The sequence below is a fragment of the Pleurodeles waltl genome, chromosome 1_2 (genome assembly GCF_031143425.1).
Source record: "Pleurodeles waltl isolate 20211129_DDA chromosome 1_2, aPleWal1.hap1.20221129, whole genome shotgun sequence".
Lineage (NCBI taxonomy): Eukaryota > Metazoa > Chordata > Amphibia > Caudata > Salamandridae > Pleurodeles > Pleurodeles waltl.
In genome coordinates, this window is record NC_090437.1 from 802,126,662 (window position 1) to 802,147,329 (window position 20,668).

At 45.5% G+C, this 20,668-nt stretch overlaps 1 protein-coding gene across 1 annotated transcript in view; it reads left to right on the forward strand.

Moving 5' to 3' along the window:
• Positions 1-20,668, forward strand: part of AADAT (aminoadipate aminotransferase) — a 378,880-nt gene that overhangs the window by 141,990 nt on the left and 216,222 nt on the right. Inside the window, exon 5 of the mRNA XM_069244307.1 lies at positions 16,083-16,157. Coding sequence (XP_069100408.1) covers positions 16,083-16,157 — 75 coding nt within the window. The remainder of the gene's footprint in view (positions 1-16,082; positions 16,158-20,668) is intronic.

The following is a 20,668-nucleotide window of genomic DNA, read 5'->3' on the forward strand; positions in this document are numbered from 1 at the left end:
AACTATAGCTCAATAAGGTCGATGTGTTTCAGCCTATCTCAAGTGCCACTCAAGGTCAGCAGGCTTTCTTCAGGACCAACTACATCCTTGGAAATTCTTCAGATTATAATATGTACTAGCTCCTAATGCTTGTCTATACAGTGCACTAAACAGGAAGTATGCAATCATACAGACTATAGACTATAGACCTTTCACAATTATTGGTCTCTGAAACAGAAAATCACAAAAATGAATTGTTAAGGGGTAATTACTGCCGCATTTCATGTAGTTGTCTTATGCTTATCCACACTGCAGTTCTCATGTGCAAAACAAAGCATGCAGTCATGCGAGTTTCTTCAGATGATAGACTCAACATATATATGCACATAATCACACAATGAAAAGATAATAAATAGCCAATAGTGTTAAGCATGTACACAGTAGTGTAAATCTAACCATATGTCATGTCTAGGACACCTACATAACTCTTAAGAATTCAGTGAGGGTGGGGCGATCCCTGAAGTCACAATTACATCAAACATCAAAGGATATCGTTCTCCTAATTACCTATTCAGCTCCCGGTACTCCTCAGATGCTGCCCTGCCCTGAGTCAGGCTGTCTTTTAAACTGCATGATGAAGCAAGGCTCGAGTCATGTGATCGAGGTCACAGGATTCTGGTAAGAAGATTGCATTTCCTATTAGCTGTCACATGGAGAAGGGAAGCTGGGAAATGTGGTGCCACCTCCTAAGAACCCTATTGCTTGAAAGGAGGTCTAAGCTGGGAAATGTAGTTCCCCATCCAAGTGTAAGGGAATTACTAGATATCTGGCAAATAATAATGCAACCAAAAGGAGCTCCATCTTAGAGAGATTTTTTAAAATGAACAAATAGTCTGGAAAAAATAAGAATATATCACAAATATATTCTAAAAATTATAATAAAAAATTGATAATTTCAATCCAGTGAAATGTTTGATATTGTGAAGTTATGCACATTATGCTCACACTTAGTGACAAACAACAGTCCATATTTAATAATGTGAGCTCCACGGCAGTGAGCTAAAGATCTTATTGTCTGTTTTTGTTGCAGTAGCACGTTCCACCAGGTGATATCGTCATTCAGTCTCTTCTGCGTGGATAATTTATAAATCCAACGCTGCTCCTTCTCAAATAGAATTTCCTCCAGATTGTGGTGGTCATTACAACCTCGGCGGTCTTTTTGCAAGACCGCCGAGGGACCGCCGTGTGGAACACCGCCAGTAGTGGCGGTTTGCCGCTCAGCGTATTATGACAGTTGGCTGCTCTCCGTCCTTTTTCCAACAGAGAGCCGCCAACAGCCATACTGGCGGGCGGCGGGGAAGTGGAGGTTGCTCCACCTTCACCGCCACGCCAACAGAACACCGCCTACCGAATCACATCCTGTGATTCGCCGTGGTGGTGTTCTGTTGGCGGTGTTCTGTTGGCGGTGTGGTGTCGGCGGAGCAGCCCCCATGGCTCCCGTCCCCTCCCGGAGGATCGACCGAACAGGTAAGTCGATCGTCCGTTAGGGGAGGGGGGGGTGGGTGGGTGTTGTGTGTTGTGTGGGTGCATGGGGGTGTGCGTCTGTGTATGTAGAGGGTGTGTGAGTGTGCGTGTATGTTTGCGGGGGTGTTGCGTGTTTTTGGAATGAGTGCGTGTATGTCTGTGGGTATGTCTGTATGGATGTGTGTGTGTATGTTTGTATGTGGGTGTGCGTGTCTGTGTATGTTGGCATGTATGTTGGTGTGTGTGCGTGTGTGTGTTGGTGGTGCCTGCGTGCGTGTCGTGTGTGTGTGGGTTATGTGATGTTGGGGGTCGGGTGTGGAGGGGGCCCTGCCACCTTTGGGGGGTGGCAGGGGTGGTGGGGGGTGTAGGCGAGGGAGTTGGGATGGGGGTGGGAGAGACCCCTATCAGTGCCAGGGAAGGAATTCCCTGGCACTGATAGTGCTTACCTCCATGGATTTCATGGCAGTTCCAACTGCAGGAAATCCACAGCGGTAAGCCGGGTCATAATACAGCTGGCGGTATAGTGACGGCCGCCGGGCTGGAGACCCAGGTCTCCAGCCCGGCGGTCATCTCCACCTTGGCGGGCGGAACGGAGAACCGCCGGATGACCATGGCGGTAACCGCCATGGTCATAATACAAAAAAAAAGACTGCCAGCCTGTTGGCGGTCTTACCGCTGCTTCTCCGCCTTCCGCCAGGGTCATAATGACCCCCTCTGTGTCTTTGCTGCTAAATGTTCCCAGATCACCCATTTAAGGTCTTTCACCGAGTGTCCAGTAGTGATGTAGTGTTCCCCCATTTTGGTGGTGCTGTCTCTACATCTGTTGTTGCTCCTGTGTTCACAGATTCTTGTGCTGACCTTTCGTGTCATCATACCTACATACCTAAGTTTGCAAGGACAAGTTATCAGATATATCACTTGTTTGTTGTTGCAATTAGTGTGATGCCATAATTTCGAGTATATAAACCTAGGTCAATTTCCTTTGTAGGTGTGGTCAAGTGGCAGACGCTGCAGTGACCACTCAGGTAGTGACCTGTTACATTTGGGAGGCCTAGTGTTTTGTGGATCATATTTGCTTGTTTTACAGTGGCTTTAGGTCTGGTGTTCACAAGCATATCCCGCAAGTTTTTAGTTCTTTTATTAGAAAAGAGAGGATATTCCCCCTGTCTGGGTCCTGTATTTTGGAATGCAGCAATTGCGCTTAATGATCTTTTTGACACAATTTGAAACAATGTTTTATGTGGTGACACATACCAGAGGAGGTTCAATTTTTTTCTCTTGTTGGTGTTTCTAGCAGGTCATCTCGGTTTTGGTTTTGTTCAAATTTCTTTGTCTTCTGAATTATAATCTCAGTGTAATTTCGTGCCATTAGTTTGACCGATAAATAGTCAGCTTGTTGGTTAAAATTATCTAGGTGGTTACAATTCCGCCACAGGTGGAGAAATTGACCATACATGAGATTTTCCCTCAATGGACATGGGTGGAAAATGTCAAAGTAACAGATTGTTCTTAGCAGTAGGTTTCTGATGGATATTCATCTGCAGGGTCCCGCCCTCTGGGATAGTATCTTCATCCAGGAATGATAGTGATTCCTTACTAATGGTGTGTGTAAAATTAAGATTCCTATCCTGGTTATTGAGCCAAGTAATGAAGTTGAGGGCAGTCTGTAAATTCCCTCTCCATATCACAAGAAAGTCATCTATGTACCTCTTCCAAGCTGAAATGTTGTTAGAGTATGGGTTGTTCTCACGTAAAATGCTTCTCTTCTCTAGATAATGCATATACAGTCCTGCCACACTTGGGGCAAAACTTTGCCCTATCTAGGTACTGTGCTTGTAGAAAAAGTGTACCTTCAAATTAAAAATGTTTTTTTGTCAAAGCTAGACGTGCATAGTCCATCACAAACTCTCTGGGGTGGGGCAGGTCCATTCTGCATTCCCCTAATGACTTCTAGGGGTTCCTCATGGAAAAGGCTGGTTTAAGGCTCTCTCCATCTAAGCTCATTAGGAGGTCTAGTTGGGACCAAAAGATCCTTGGTGTCCTTTATGTATGTAGGTCTCTGTCTTTTGTAGAATAGGCTTTAAAAAAGTCACAAAATTGTGACAGTGGTTCCAAAAGGGAACCTATCCCTGATACAATAGACCTGCTTAGAGGTGGGTCACGATTTTTATGGACCTTCGGCAGAGTGTAAAAATATGGTATTACCGGATTGGTGATCTCTCCCCATTGATGTTTTGACTTTGGGATTATAAACCAATTTAATAGGTAATACAGCCTAATACCACTTTGGCAACTACAGATGTTATACTGGCTGCTATGGCTGATGACTTGTTGCACTGAAGAAAATAAAGGGTAGTTTGTCAATGACAAAAGTCCAGAATTGGGCTGTTGGTGTATAGGATGAACCTCCAACACCAGAGAACTCTGACACTACAAATTTTGGGCATGCCATATCATTGCTAGAGCTTTTGGTAAAGAAACCCCTTAATTGCATTGTTTTGCCCATTCTAACAAAAGATGCGGATAAACCTATTAAAAAGAAAAAAATAACAGGCATTGGTTTTATAGATTTTAAATTGGAACTAGATTAGCAGATTATTGACTCAGGAATTTGGACGCAGCCCATCTATTACTAATATTTCCTTTTTTTGACTCTGGTTTGTGCCATACTCTGTATTGCCAGCGTAATGATCCTCATGCTCGAAATTGTCAGGCCAAGGTTCTAGATTGTTATAAAATAGAATTAGTGATAGTCAAAACATAAGGACCAAGGATGAAGCAAGTGAAGAGAAATGCATGGGGTGGAAATACGAGTACTGGCTTGGCACAGAAATGTGATATAATGTCTCTATTTAGCCAAGCTCCGCTGTAGTTGAAAAATCTATTTTATTCCTGTGTTTCATAATGTAGGATTTCATCTCCTTAATTAAATGTGGACAGCTTAAACCAATAAGATGCTTTTGAAAGTAGGAGTTACTAGGGGTGTTGTACCAACATTGATTGGTTGTCAGAAATTAAACATTTTTTATCCAACCCTTTTACTCAACTGATGCTATGAAAAGGTATGTGCTCTATGCCCCTAAAACATTATAAAAGACGCTATTCTGGAGACAAGCCAGTGATATTTTGAGCTTTCTTTGGAGACAGTCGGTCTGTTTTACAGATTTCTTTACGTACTTATAATAATTCTAATTATTTAAATTTATTAATTACTCATTTTGCTTTCTGTAATGATGCTCTTTTTTAATAGGCCCAAGAGGTGATTGACTATAGTATCTTGCCAAGTGCAGGTTTTATTAATACCCTTAAACCAAGTCCATGAGAGTCTCTGGTAGTCCCATTCTCACCTAACAACGCCCTTAATTTTGCAATTAAATTGTCAACAGTATGATAGTCATGTTCAAACCATTTAAACAAAACACGTTGGATCATATTGATTACAAGATAATACTCATTTTTAGGTCAAACGTGCAATCTCTTCTTGACCTGTTGTAAGTATTCTGTGGGCTTTTAACCAAGCCCATCTCATGCCCATCACTTTCACTCGTTTTGGGCTTTTCTTTAAAAAATCCCTTGATGTCATTGTTAAATGTTTGTCCTACCTTGGGGCGGTTTTGTTACCGCCTTGCAGACTGACCCTGTTACATGGACTTTTGTACTATTGCCGATATACTTCAGCATGGGTGAACTATTTTTTTCTTTTGTCTCTCCCCTTCTTGCTCCATGGCGGCCATGACACTCAAAGCGCAAAAGTGAACAGCGCAGAACACCGCGAACTACATTGACGGTATTGAGGTGCTGGTCACATTGTTAACACTGTTACCTAATCATAGGAATTTCCTTTGGCTCTCCCTTTCTCGCTCCATAACTTTCACAAAAACACTAGTAATTGATAAATGCTTTACCTAAAAAATCAAAAACACAGAAATCCTCAAAGCAGCTCTCCCAACACTGCGGGAGAGCCAATACTACAATATTCACTGCCCTTGGGAAACTTGCCTCATAAAGCTTTGCAGGCCATTACTTTTAGAAAACATTTTGCTCATATTTCATCCTGTGGTAATCCTGGGACAAGGGGACCACCACCACAATGATGTTCATGACAAAGTCCTCTTTCTGTCTACATCATCTCTGGTTCCCCACACTAGGTTAGTGGGGACCCCAAAATAATAACCCTTAGTTCTTTAATGGCTGGAACTTTTGCAGCTGTCAGTAATTTTGTTTAAAGGGCCTTGTTTGTTATATCATTGCAGTAGGCCTTATAGCCTTCAAAATGTGTAATGCATAACGCCCTCTAGGGGCTAAATATATGGTTACTCTGCATTACATTCTTCCATTCTCTTCATGTGGTTATGCCCTCTAAGGGCTATCTATATGGTTACATGACCATGTTTCGTACAAATGCTGTTTTCATTCTAGGGACTGTTCTGAGCATTACAGTATAATGCTGAAAGTATATTTCTAATAAAGGTTTTTATTGGGTTTACATGATAATTGTATATGGTTTATTAATCTCGCCTTATTTGCAATTATGACCATGATTCAGGCCAACCTAGCATCCCTAGTACAATATGACTGTCAACACTCTTGATATATTTGGGTGTCCCTTCTAGTTTATTTCTCTCTTTATTCCTCTGTAGCTATCTTCAGTCGTTTTTGGGAATTGTGTTAGCCAGCCAGCAACTCTGATGGTGGGGTGGTGAAAGTGGTATTCTATTGGAATTAGCATGACAGATTTGAATTAGGATGCTAAATGGCAACTTTTTCATTTTTGGCTGCAGATAGAGGAAGAAGGTAAATGGAAGTGCTTTAGTTATATGTATGGCCACTCAAATTATATTGCAGGAAAAGACCAAATTATTAGTCAGGGTTGACCAATTTATGCGGCAAGAAAAGTCCAGTTATGAATTTACAACACCACTAGCTCTAGCTCAAGCAAAAGTGAAACCTATTGCATTGCAAATGTTTGTTATCCTTTACTTGAACAATCAGCCAAAGGAGTTTTTCTTATGATTTCACAAACCTAATCATTTTAAAAATGTAAATTAGAAGGCAATGTAGACACCTTTACATATTTGAAAGGATTGCCATAAAAGGTTTAGGATAACACAGTTGCTTATATTTGCCTATGAGAATGTCCATCAGCACTGCTGGATGGGGGATTCTTGTATCTCAATCGTCTGGTATAATAAACACCATACAAACCCCGCCATTGGTCGTATGTCCCATTGTTAGTCAATGAGAAGGAGAACCAAATTGAGTTAAAAGGGATTTATTAACAAATTAAACCAAACCAGATCAATTTTTATTTAGGTATTCAAATTTTAGGCATCATTATTACAGATTTAGATAATCAAGCATTCGATATTTCAAAATAAGTTAAAATAGAACATTAGTAAGAATTGCAAATAGGATGCAGAATATACAGCAGGTTTGTTCCATAAAGATAAATCCCAATTCCAAATTAAGGAAAGTTAAATTAAGAAAGACATCTGGTTTAAGCAATAAGGTATAGTGTCATCTTCATAAAACCAAATAAAGGTTTCTGATGAATGAATAAGAATGCTCAGGCATGACGCCTTTGTACTCAAATTGTGGAGATTTGCAGAGGTGAGAAAGATTTTCTCATTTGAAGTCAGTGACCGCCTCTCTAATGCACAAAGTGTGTCAGAGACAGCAAGCAGGGAGAGTCCTGGAATCAAACTTCGAGCCCTAGCCCTCTCTAATTTAAGGAATACATGCTAATATAACTCAGCAAAACATTAGTTGCAACATTTAGTTAGTTCCTGCTTTAGTGAATCCATCGTTTTCTGCCAAGCTCTGGGAGCAGGTAAACTCCCATATTTCTGAGGCTATGACAATGGTGCAAACATGAACACATCTTTGAGTTGGTACATTGTACAGAATCTTGTGGTTCAGACAGCTATTCCCAAAAATGTCTCTTCTCTGCATCTTCCTCTCTTCCAAAAGAGGCCTTCACTATCAGTTGTCTAATACATAACAAATAACTATTCACTAGCTAACAGAAGGCTTCTGGAAAATACAGCATCTACAGTTGGAAGAAATACATCTTGTGAAAAGTGACCATGTAAACATGTGAGAAGGCCTGTTGGCCCTAAATGTAAAAAGTCAACATACAAAATGGCATTAACATAGGAGCTAACTTAATTAATCACAACTTGTTAACCCAAGTGTTTGCTTAAAACAGCTAAGTGTGATTACCTTCTACAAATTATATGGTAAATACGCACATTTTTCGATGTGATGAATTGCACTTTCTTTTTTTTGATAAAGAATTTTTTATTGATTTTTGCAAAAGAAAGAAAAACCATGATACAAACGTCATAACACGATGCCAACGGGCATCCAACAATGGTCGAACCTGTGATCCCAGATAGCACTTGTATTAGAGATAACATGTTATTCAGGAGCCTAGTGCGGCCTCCCATTTCCCCCATATCCTATTATATTTATTCGGACATCCTCTAGCCTCATATACAAGTTTTTCACTCTGCGCACACCAATCCACTCCCTGTCTCCATTTAGCCAATGATGGGGCATTCTTGGCCTTCCAGTTTGCCACTATATCCCTCTTAGCCACTAAGCACGCCACCCCGAGGAAAATTCGATCTGGTCTCCTTAGCTCGATATCACCCATGATCCCAAGGAGGAGGGGCAGAGGCTCTCTCCCTATATTCTCCTGCAACACCTCAGAAATCTCCCCCAGGACCGCTCCCCAATAGGCTACCATGGCCGGGCAGGTCCATACCATGTGGAAGAAGTCAGCTGTAAGGTTTCTGCAGCGGGGGCACTCCGCGTTGGGGCAGAGGCCCGCTCTGTGTAGTTTGTCGGGTGTGAGGTATGCTGTGTGCAGAAAGTAGGTTTGTATCAATCTGAAGCGGGTGGCGATCGCCAGGGCACGCGGGCCATTAGCGCCTCACCCCATTCCATCTCTTCCGTGGGGCCCACCCACCCCTCCCATCTCTGGCGAAGTACCCCCAGGGAGCCCGAGCTGCCGGAGACCAGGGTGCGATATATCTGGGAAACACCTCCCCTACCTAGGCTCCCCATCAATGCCTTGGCCTCCACGAGGCTGCATTCAGGTATGGTTTCTCCCACTCGGATGTGTACTGATAAGGCATGTCGGAGCTAGAGGTATCTGTGGAACTGTGTCTTATTTAATGAAAAGTTTTTCTGGAGATCTTCAAAGGACCGTATGTGTGACGCGTTCCAGACATCGCCTAGTGTGGAGATGCCTATGTTATCCCAGTTCTGAAACCCCTCCAAGCCCGCCACCTCCACCAATTGCCTCCCATGCCACAATGGGGTCTGTTGGGTAAGTCGTCCCCACCACCCCGTCGATTTTTGAGCCGTCCGCCATCCCTGCAGAACCACCCTGGTCACATCTGGGACGTCTCGAGAGATCGGACCTCCATAGAGGGTGTCCAAAATCCGTGGGTAACCCATCGTTTGGAGCTCCAGTCGGTATGCCGGGTCTGTCCACCCACCCCCATCCAGTCATTAATCACAAGTACTTGTGTCGCGAGGTGGTAGGAGTGGATATTGGACATGCCCAAACCTCCATCGTATACATCCCTCTGGCAGGTTTTGAGCGCTAACCGTGGGCGGGCTCCGCTCCATATAAATTGGCGCACCAATGAGTCCATTTCCCCAAACCATTTCCTAGGGATGGGATGGGGAAAATTTTGCAGGAGGTAGAGGAGCCTAGGAAGGATCATCATCTTGTAGAGTGCGATTCTACCGAGCAGGTTAAGGGGGAGTGTCCTCCAGTGTAGGAGATCACTTCTGATTTTCCTGGTTAACGGTGTAATGTTAAGTTCCCATGTCAACTCAGGGAGAAGTGGAATATATATTCCCAGGTATTTGAAGCTGTTTCTTCGTACTGGAATATTTCGCTGGCAGTCCACACAATCCCCGGAGCGGTGTAGGGGGACCAATAGGGACTTGGCGGGATTCAGGATCAGCCCGAGGCTTCCGCGAAAAGGCCCAGGATCTCTAGCATGCGGGGGCCACTTTTAGCTGGGTTGGATATATATAGGAGGACATCGTCTGCGTATAGCGCCACACGGTCCTCTGCACAGGTGGGCCAGGACCAGCCCTCGATCAGGGGATCTCCTCGCAGCAGTATCACAAGAGGCTCTATCATTAATGCGAAGAGCAACGGGGATAGCGGGCAACCCTGCCGGGTTCCGCGGCCAATAGGAAACGGGTCAGAGACCACTCCATTCACCCGGACTCGAGCTGTCGGTTTGGAGTACAGGAGTCTCACTAGGCCTCGGAATCTGGGACCGAGCCCATTTTTCTGCAGGACCAGTTCAAGGTATGACCAATCCACTGTGTCAAAGACTTTTTCAAAGTCCAGCAAGAGTAATGCCAAGTGTGCGTGCGACAGAGTCTTGCGATGTGCCAGAGCCAGAGGCAACCGCCTAATGCAGTGCCTGGTACTACGAGTGGGCATAAAGCCACACTGGTCAGGGTGCACTAGTGTAGGCATTATCTCTTTCAGTCTAGAGGCCAGGGTCGAGGAAAGCACTTTAATGTAGGGGCTTCCCATTTTTGTCCCCCCAGCCATATATACGGGCTACCGAAGCTCTCCAAATGCACCTGGCCGAATCTAGCATTATGTGTTTAATTTCTTCTCTAACCATAGTCAGCTGTCTCAGGGCAGCGGCAGACGAAGAAGTCGTTTGTTGGCGTTCCAGTCTCAGGGCCCTGGCCTCCAGGTCAGAGATCTGGGAATTCCTGTCCCGCTCGCGGGTACGGAGAAGGTACTTGGCATGCCCTCTGAGGGTAGCCTTACAGGCGGCCCATAATGTTCCCGGGGAGCAGACCGACCCCAGATTCAGATCAAAGTATTGAGTTAGTTGATTTCTGATCTCTTGGGTATAGTCTTTGTCTTGTAAATACCATGCGTTTAGGCGCCATACCGGGCGTCTAGAGGGATCTGCTCCACCCAGTCGGACCCGCACTGGTGCGTGGTCCGAGACTCCCCGGGGGAGTATCTCTGCCCCTGTGACACTCGAGAGGTCCAGATCAATTCTGGATTGCGTCCGGTGGGCGACCGACGTGTGGGTGTACCGGCGATCCCTAGGGTGCCAAGTTCTCCATACCTCGCAAAGGCCAAGGCTCTCGGTCCAGCTAGTAAGAGCCGAAGCCCTGGCTAATCTACTGGCCGTGATCTCGCCGGTTACATCCAAATCAGGATCGAGAACCGCGTTGAAGTCCCCTCCCAGCAGGGTAGTCCCCTGGGGCAGTCCCACAACCACTCAGCGAAGCGAGTGCAAGAAGGCATCAAGTCTCGTCGGGGAGGCATACGCAGATATAAAATTTATCGGAGTTCCATGAAGAGTCCCCGTGGCCACTACGAATCTGCCCTGTGGGTCGGCCTGCGTGGCTGTGATCACCACAGGCAGAGAGCGGTGAAGTAAAATGGCTACCCCTCTAGAGCCCCTGGAGAAGCCTGCGTGGTATACTCTGTCATACCCTCCCCGTATTAGCATGGGGCACCTAGTCCCAAGGAGGTGGGTTTCCTGCAAAAGGACCACTAAGGGGGAGTATTTGCGGAGAGTGTTAAATACTGCTGACCTCTTAATCTTATCCAACAGGCCATTTACGTTCCAGGAAAGAACCTGAGTGCCAGGCGTGAATTGCATAGGTGTTGCATAGGGCTGAGTGTCAGGCTGTGGACCCAGGGACGACCATTCCAAACATAACAGTGAGATAATAAGGAAGCTAACCAACTTCTTCCTATCTAGGCTAACTTCAAAAACCCCTCTTCCCAACCACCCTCCTCCCCATACTCCCACCCCGGAAGCATCTGTCGCCCAAATACCCAACCAAAACCAGCCAGCCAGCAGGACTGTCCTTGGGGTGGAGTGGTGGACCCCTCCATATAATCGGATCAATTACAATTAGTGGTAACCTGCCAAGTCTCGGGCATCCTATAGTAGAAAGGCATGACGTCTTCTGTAGTGACCCTTGTAAGGTCTGCATAGGTAAAACGGACATCCCAAGTCATTTTGGACTCCCTTCAGCGGGTGTCAAATGCGTCATATTAACCAAGGACCGGGGACTGGCTCAGGCCGTTATCATCTGCCGTTTGGCTTGAGATCTGAGGCCCAGAAGGGTCCGCGGGTTTCTTCTCTGTTTGTGAGCCAGAATCTCGGATTTCCTCATTATTTGCCAAAGTGTTTGTGTCTTTCGGTCTCCCTCTCCGGGATCTGGTGCGCCTCCGGCTCCTCCGGGGGCCTCCCGGGGTGGGGGGTCCGACCCGAGGGGCCCCCTCCGTGTGTCCCAGGGGCCCCCTCCGGGCTCCGATGCCCTCCTCCGTCAGCCAGTCCCAAGCCTCTTCAGGTGTTTAAAAAAAATGCGCTCGCCCGGCCAAGAGGACCTTGAGCCGCGCGGGAAAGAGGAGCATGTATGAGAGTTGCATCGCTCTAAGCTTCTGCTTAACGTGTTCATACGACCGGCGGCGGATCTGGACCTCACGGGTGTAGTCTGGGAAAATTAAGATTTTATGGTTCTCCCATTAAGATCTTCCAATCTCCTAGCCTCTTTAAGGATATTGTCTCTATCTTTAAAGTTAAAGAAGCGCGCAATCATTGGGCGTTTTGGGCCACCCGGTGGGGGGCGCGGGGCCAGTGCCCTGTGGGCTCTTTCAATCGCAAACCAGGGCGAAAGGGACTGGTCCGGCATCCATGTTTTAATCCACTTCTCTAGGAACTCAGATGCCCCACCATCCTCTATGCCCTCCGGAAATCCGATGAAACGCAGGTTATTGCATCTTGACCGTTTTTCTGCATCTTCCGCACGACGGTGCAGCTCGCCGGTTCGAGTCTGCAGCTGGGCCACTTTACTTCTAAGGTCAGCTAGGTCGTTTTCAGTCTGGGAGACTCTAGTTTCAACCTCGGTGATCCGGCTCACTGCGTTTCTGAGGTCCTGTCGAACCAGACCCACGTCTTCTCGTACTTCCCCGATCTTAGTCTCCACAGCAGACTGTGATGATTGAATGGCTTGAAGGATGGCATTCACTCCGTCTGGTGCGGAGCCTCCGCTAGCTGTGTCTCCCTCTCCTCGCTGGCCCGCCGGCGTCGTGAACTGGTCAATCTTTTGCTGGGAGGGTGGGGGTTGTTTGTTCGCCTTGTCTCTCCCCATCACGATATCGGAGACAGGAGTCGGGTAGTTTTCCAAATCAAGTCTAGATCCCTTGCACGTTTGCTGTTCCCTCTCTGCAACCGCCCCTCCGCCGCTCCAGCTCCGGCTAGCGGGGTCTCCCTCGGGTACAGCGCAGCCGCTCAGCTCCTTCCGGCCGATGCCCCAAGCTGGCGCACGTCCCCGCAGCCTCATTCACACGGCGCTCTCTTCCTCCGGACGCAGCAGTGCTGCCCCCACATGCCGAGGGAACCGCGCTAGGGTCGCAGCCTCAACCCCTTCCAGGGTTCTCTCCTTACCCCGTCACACCTCTGTTCCAGCGCGGCCGCGTCCGGGGGGATCGCTGGTCCGGCCCCAGCTCAGCCGCGGAAGTCAGCCCCGGCCGCCATTTTGTTTTCAGGGACGGGACGGGCGCGGCTCGACAACGGGGGCCACTTTCGCCAGGTGCTCCCCGCCAGAGATTCCCAGGTGTCCGGGGGTCACAAGGACTGTTAAAACGATGTCCTTGGCTCGGTCAGGCCACTCTAGCTACGGGCGGATGACGGAGGGGTCCAGAGCACTCTCAGAGTGCGACCGCCATCTTGACGCCCGAAGCCACGCCCCGAATTGCACTTTCTTAATAAAATGCATTTAATGTGAAAACAGAAGAATTACACTCTATCACTACTAAATATTTTAAAAATTCTGCACCATGGAATGTGGCTTAATGGCAGAGTCTGTAAGATTGGAGAATTGTATACAAATGGGGAATTACAAACTTTTGACCAGCTACAGTATAAATAGTATCTATTAAACAATACTTTTATAAACATTTGTTCTATTTGTTTAGCTAACAAGATGTCTCGAAAATAGAAAATCGAACCCATGTTATCATTAAGCTTCTTCGGAGACAAATTCAAAAGATAATGCTCCTCCCACTATGAAATCTATTCAGGTATTATTTAGAGAAACAGGAGAACAACTGGACAACAAAGCAAAGTGCAACTTTCTCCATTTAAAATATAAAACCTAGTATCAGATACTAAAATACAGTACTAAAATTGAGTAGTCTCAGGGTTCGACACTCAAACCATATTTTGGCTGTTTTACATGCCAATGGGATTATACTAGTTAATCACTAGTATTGGTGTCATTATTTCACTTCAGCTAATCCTTTTTTGGGAAAGGCAAACAGATAATACTAGTTCATCTAATTTCCTTTTTGTGACTACGGTCAATGCCAGTCTCTGTATTTCCGACATATGGATAACCGATGTGTAAACCGCACATTGAGAGGAAGCATGAGGACTAGCTTGCACAGAAATGTGATGTTATGTCTCTGCTTGATTATGAAGGCTAAAGAACAGAGATACGACCAGCTCAGTTTGATCCTCAATGTGTATTATCAGGCAGTGTAACTATGGATACTATGAAAATACGCTTTCATATGTAAACCGTTAAATCTTTCTTCAATTAAAAGCACTCACTTTCTGTGCTCATCAGAGCTGAAACCACAGCTATCTATGGGCATCAACAAATTTCTTATATATCTCTGCAGAAGTGATTTCCTCTTGCCACGATCCATTTAGCCTGGATATGCTCAGCATTTCTTCTAGTTTCTGCCTGATTTGAATGTAGGTTGAGAAACAAATTGCACAATGTGTTTATACCTGCACTCTGCCATTCCTTAACTAGGCGAGAAGTGAGAACATGAAGATTGACTGAGCTAACCCATAACTTGGTCAAGCTGCAAAAAAGCATTACCACAGCACATAATCGTAAGGGATTATTCCTAGGCCCAGAGTGTACAGTACAATTTTTTGTGCATCTAAGAATCGAAAATTGGAGTTGTATCTGTGCATATTAAACAAGACGTCCCTCCATGCCACTGAAATTGATAAATTTTGCACCCTATCTACTTTATCATGTATCTGCTCATTATGGTATGTTGTCTTCTGTAGTCCTCTTTTCCTAACTGCTTGGGGGGCGTCAGTTACTTCTTATCTTTTCACCACAGTTGCATCTGGTCAGGCCAATGGGAACACCTCTTACTTCAGGCAATTTAGTTTCAGTCCCAGTCTCCTCTGGTGAGTGAGTCCTGTGGTGGTCCCTATGATGAGGAGCCCTTTGAAGGAAGTCTCATACAGGAGCATCCCCATGATCAAGCATGCCACCTTTTCGGTGACTGAGGGCTTTCATCCTGTAATGGGATTCTCTCCAGGACTGTAGAAAGCCATTAGGTCCTTCATTTCACTTATGATTCCCCCTCTTACATGGTGTTCTTAGTATAGTGCAGTTACGGTTAGGGACTGTACAGCTGTGTGTTGGCCTATAGTTCCCATTGTTTGTAGAATAAAGATTTTATCCATTACTTCTCATGTTTACGTATAGTGCGCATTAAAACTTAAAAGGGTTTCTTAACCTATTTTCATATAATTGCCTACTAGGAATCCCTTCATTATTGTGATTATTTATTTTTATTTAACATTTATATGCAACTGTATGGCCACCACATTCAGGCACAACAAGTGTTCATTTTTTTCTTATTGGTTTTGTGACTTATACATGCAATAAAAAAGAAAAGTATGAGAGCTTGCCATGGCAGGACTTGTTGGCTTTGCTGATGCTCGTGTTATTGTACAGTCCAGTCTGTTGCTTTGCAGAATATTTTAAACTAATTTGCTGCATTTTAACAATCCTGTTGCTTTCAAGTGATCAAATAAAATCTGATGGATTAAATGCTTGAAATAATTTCAGTCATTGGTAATCACTCTAGATCATTGGAGTCCATTGTTTTTTAGGCTTTGTGTGCCACTAAAGTAAATGTCCAACCAAATGGAAATCAGTATTGGCACTGTCCCATAAAGAGAGTTCAGCCTGTACTGTTTTGCCATGTGTTTTGTGAATGGGATCATAAGATTGATAAAACTGGATTCAGCCTTGTTGTGCCCAATCAGCGACACAGAGGCTTAGGACCCATGTGTGTGCATACGCCTCTAGCTTGGGTAGATTTAGCACAAGTGATGAGTGAAATGCTTGAATTATTCACAGCCTCTGGTAATCACTCAGGGTCTCATTCCATCTATTGTTTTTCAATTCATGTCCTGTTTTGGCACCAAGCAGAAACTTAGGTTTATGCATCTCAGCAAATTAAAGGGTTTTTCCACCTTAAGTGATTTATGAAACAGAACCAAATGTTTAATTCCTAATATTAGCGCATGTTTATTGCTACCAATGTTTTTACATGAATCCCAGCAGAATTTTTAAATGTTTTTGGTTAAACAGTAAGAATTCTCCTTTCACTGAGAAAGAACTACCTATGAACCATAGATCGGAAACCAAAGTTCTTTATAAGTTTGAAAAATAAAACCACTACAGTGTATCATAACTACGTCTCATTCTGCACCCTGTTGTTTCTTTTTCTACAGGTGTTTGACATGCTTATTAGTCCTGGAGACAATATTCTTTTGGATGAACCCACGTATGCAGGAACATTAGCCGCGGTGAGTATCACTAGGAATGTTTAACAACTTATATATCATAACTGTCTGCTTTTCCTGATATCTCCATCACAGATAGGTAGGGGAGACACTCTCCAGTGAGTGGGAAAATAATGTTTGTGGTCAACCTTTTGTACCCCTATTTGCACAAATGGGTATCTTTGCAGCCATTAAGGTGATTGCAGTCTGTGTGTGGCTTGTCCTTGTCCGCTTTTGGGTGGTTGTACAACTTTGTTTTTACTCTCACCTCAAAGGGTTTGGAGTTGTATGGCTCTGTTTCACGCAAGGGAAGGCCCACAGCTCCAGACACATTCTGAGTGCTCATTGAGAAACACACCAGTGCATAAATGATGGGCCAGTGTTTAAACTTCACTCATAGCTCCTGCAAAAGTTCTGCTCCTTGGAATGGGACTGCACTAGCACTTTTAGAGAGCATGGGGCTTAAGTTGCAGCCCACAGCTTTCCAGTAGGTCACTTTAAATCAGTGATCCAAAGCTAATGGTAGCCCCTGAGTTATGCTTACACTGTGAGTGATAGTACAGAGTCTGTTATTCAACCAGTCCCTTGGAACTTGAGTTCATTGTGATTTACTGTATTACAGGTGATGTGCTGTTAATCACGCTGTTAGTGTATGTTCAGGGCCTGCCATGCAGTAGGTAATTAAAGCTAGATAAGTACTGGGCCAAAGCCAGGAGCGCAATTCAGCAATTGGGCATACAGAGCATCACGAAGCCCACCATTGGTATATACTGGCCCTGTCATAATTGTAGAAATTCTCTAGTTTGAAACACTGTATAAGTGCTATTGAAAAACAATGCAAAACAGTTGTGGCCATCAAGGAAACTGTGTTGCCCACTTATTGGATAATGCTAGCACTGACATAATGGCAATAATTCCTGGCATGTTGTGGAGACCAACGTCTTGATGCTGCTCACCAATCGTAAAATTGTGTGGTTTTTTTCTTCTTTTTTTTTAAATAATGGTGGTAAATCTAGACATACTATGGGCATCCATATCATGAACACGACTAATGTTGGCATAAAGCTTTCCTTGGCCTAAAGGTGGTAATTTTTAGAATACTGTGGTTATCAATAGAATGAGGATGCACACTTCTAGTACAGTGCTGACTCTTTTATAAGGGTAGTAATTTGATATGTATTATGGACTCTGAAGAAATGATGGTACCTATCCATGGTATAATGCTTGTCATTAACTGAGTGATAACACTCTAGCATGAGTCTGTAAAGTCTGCGGGCCTAATCACAAGCTGCATTTTGTAGCACACCAGGGGCTGTAATATACATACGGTGCATTTTCCCTGTTTGCGCAGGGCACACCTTTCAAGGCCCCACACAAAACCCCATCTGACTTGACAGCTAATGGACACCTTAAGAGAACTCACACTGATGGACCTCTGGCGACATAAGCACCCAAACCTCACAGCCTACTCCTGCTATACACCTGCTACAAAGACGTACAGTCAACTAGATCATAACTTTGTCTCTGAGTCTCTGCTCCCCTGGATGCGGGACTTCTCCTATCTTGCCAGATACATACCGTTGTTGATGGCTTTGGGAAAAGGTTATAGGCGACCATTGATTGCATTTTGGCGCCTCCACAAAGAGGCTTTGACTGATCCTCCCTTTGAGATGAAGGTCAGAGAAGGCTTTATACACAATTTTGACGAAAATTGGGAAACATCTGGGACTAGGTTGCGCAACTGTGATGCATTGACAGTGGTCCTGAGAGGGATCTGCCTCAAAACTACGTATGGCGTCAGATGCCAGCTTGAGGATGGCCTTAACCGTAAAGAAGCAAAGTTGAGTGCACTGGAGAAGCTCCTCTCAGCACAACCACAGAAACTAGAAGACTGGCAACACGTTCGTTGGGACCTATTGGACTACGAGAAACATGTCTACACGGCTTACGTTCACCGACTCCATGCAGAGGGTGACACCGCTGGGCTAATGCTGGCACGGCTGCTTAAACAGCAGACAGTGTGTATACTAGTCACGACTTTGATGGATGGGAATGGGAGGTGAGTCTGCGTGCAGGAGGATATCAATGAAGTGTTTAGGGCACATCTCTACAGACAGTACACCGCTCATTCGAAGGTGCTAATGGATAATGGAACTGCTTTTTTAGCAGATACATTGCTTCCCAAATTGGGGGAGTGGAGCGGGCCTCAATGGAGGAGCCCATTTTCTAGGAAGAAATCCCGACTAGTAAAACACACTTAAAAACCTCAAAAAATGACAGGTACTGGTGGGCTCCCAAATATAAAAAATATAAAGCTACACTCACAGATAGATTGCTGGAAGTCTATAAGGAGGCAAGACAGAACGGCTACCTGCCTGACTCTATGTGAGAGGCCCAAGTGACACTTGTCCCAAAACTGGAAAAAGATCCAGTTGACCATGCCGAAAACAGACCGCTTTCACTCTTAAATGTGAATGTCAAGATACTCAGTAGTGTGCTGGAGGCGCGCTTGCTCCCACATCTGTTGACGCTTATACATTCTGATCAATGTTGTTTTTATACCAATAGGCAGCACTGTGCACAGTCTTCGTCGCCTGTCACACATCTCTCATGCCCCGCACCTGAGAGATGTCCCAAATGCTTTTGTGCTCCTTGACACTGAGCAGACCTTCGACTGAGTGGAGTGGGGAAAACCTATGGCTTGTCATGGAAAAGATAGGGCTAGGCCCAAACTACATTGCGTGTAGTAAACTGCTGTATGTAGACCCAGTTGACCGCCTGCGCACGGGCGATTTAGTGTCCGAAAGGATACAGTTATCCAGAGGGACCTGACAGGGATGCCCTCTGTCAACCCTCCTGTTCACCATAGCCATGGAACCACTGGCCGCACTCCTCTGCTGAGTGTTGGAGCCTTGGGGGATCCGAGTTGGGGAGCCCACACATGTGGTCTCTTTATATGCTGATGACACCCAGATTTATGTTTGTCAACCAGAGTAGTCGATTCCTATACTAATAAATGAATTGCAACTATTGGGCGAAAGTTCAGGGTTAATACTCCTAAGCCCCACCCATTCCCAATAGGTACTTTGGTTGGGACACGGACTGACTCCCGCACGTGGGCCTTCTGTGGGGAGCTAAGGGACTTGGATATCTGGGGATTAGGTTGTCTCACAATGAAAGTAAATTCCATGATCTTAACATGGGTAGAGTACTGGAGGGCCTAAGGACCTCCATCAGATTCTGGAGTGACCTTCTGCGCTCTCTGATGGGCAGGACAACTGTTGTCAAAATAGTAATGATGCCCTGCTGCCTGTATGGGGTTCAGAATACACTCTATGAAATACCACAACACTATTTTGCTCAGCTGGATGGATTTATTTTGAATCTGCTATTGGCGAACAGGAGGAAAAGGGTGGGCCTTTCCATGCTTAAGCAGACATGGGAGCGAGGTGGGATTGAACTCCCCCACCTGACATTATATTACCAGGCATCTCAACTGCAACATGCTGTCCAATGGTTTGATCTTGACGACAACTGGGTGAAGACTCTCTTTAAAGGCACCTATGGAGCCCCGACTCTGCCCACTCTGCTCGTGGATGACAGACAGTCGCAAAAGATGCAGAGCGTGGGTGTGAACTGTTTCCTGTGCAACATGCCGAACCCCCATATGCGAGAGATATGCTGATTTAGGACATGCAACTGTTTGCCAGAATAGCTGCGACTATGTTCATGCAAAAGTGGAGGTATAGTGGGTGTGCAGTGTCCTTGGGGATTTCTATCCGGGAGGCAAGCTTATTACCCAGGAGGATGCTGTTGAATCCTGCATGCTAGGATCGGCGATGGCCTGTGTGCTATGGCCTGGCTTCCCACTGGTGCCACCAATTTCCCACACATTAGCAACTCTTCTGAATATGGTTGGGGGATGCGGATTGATATCTCACATCCACAGGGCCAAAAGGGAAGATCTCCCAAGATAATACCCAAGGCACAGCTAAAATGGGAGAAGGCACTAGGGGAGGCTATGACTGCACAGGAGTGGGAACGTGTGTTTGAGGGGGCCAGGAAAGTGAGCTCCAATGTGTTCAAACCTAATCAGTATAACTTTGCTCATTGGGCTTACCTCACCCTGACGACTCTACAACACATCTCCCTGTCCCTGTCGGAACCTGCCCACGCTGTTGTGCTGCACCAGCCGTCATTTATGCACATGGTGTGGTAATGCCCATCCTTGAAGCCTTTCTGGAGGGGGGGTGGTGACTAATCAAGAGAGGTTCCACAAACTGGATGATGACACCCAGGGTTCTCTTGCTGGGGATGATCCCTGAGCCGAAGGAGGAAAGAACTTGGTCACAAATTTGTGTTATTGAGACTCCTGCTTGCAAAGCACTGCATTGCTAATAAATCTCTAAGCCCGGCACCAACTAGCTTTGTGGACTGGCTAAGGGATGTATCGGAATGGGCAGTGGCAGAGTAAGTGAGGATGAAACATGTACGAAGAGACTACAGACTTTCAGATGACTTGGCCACATGGGCAC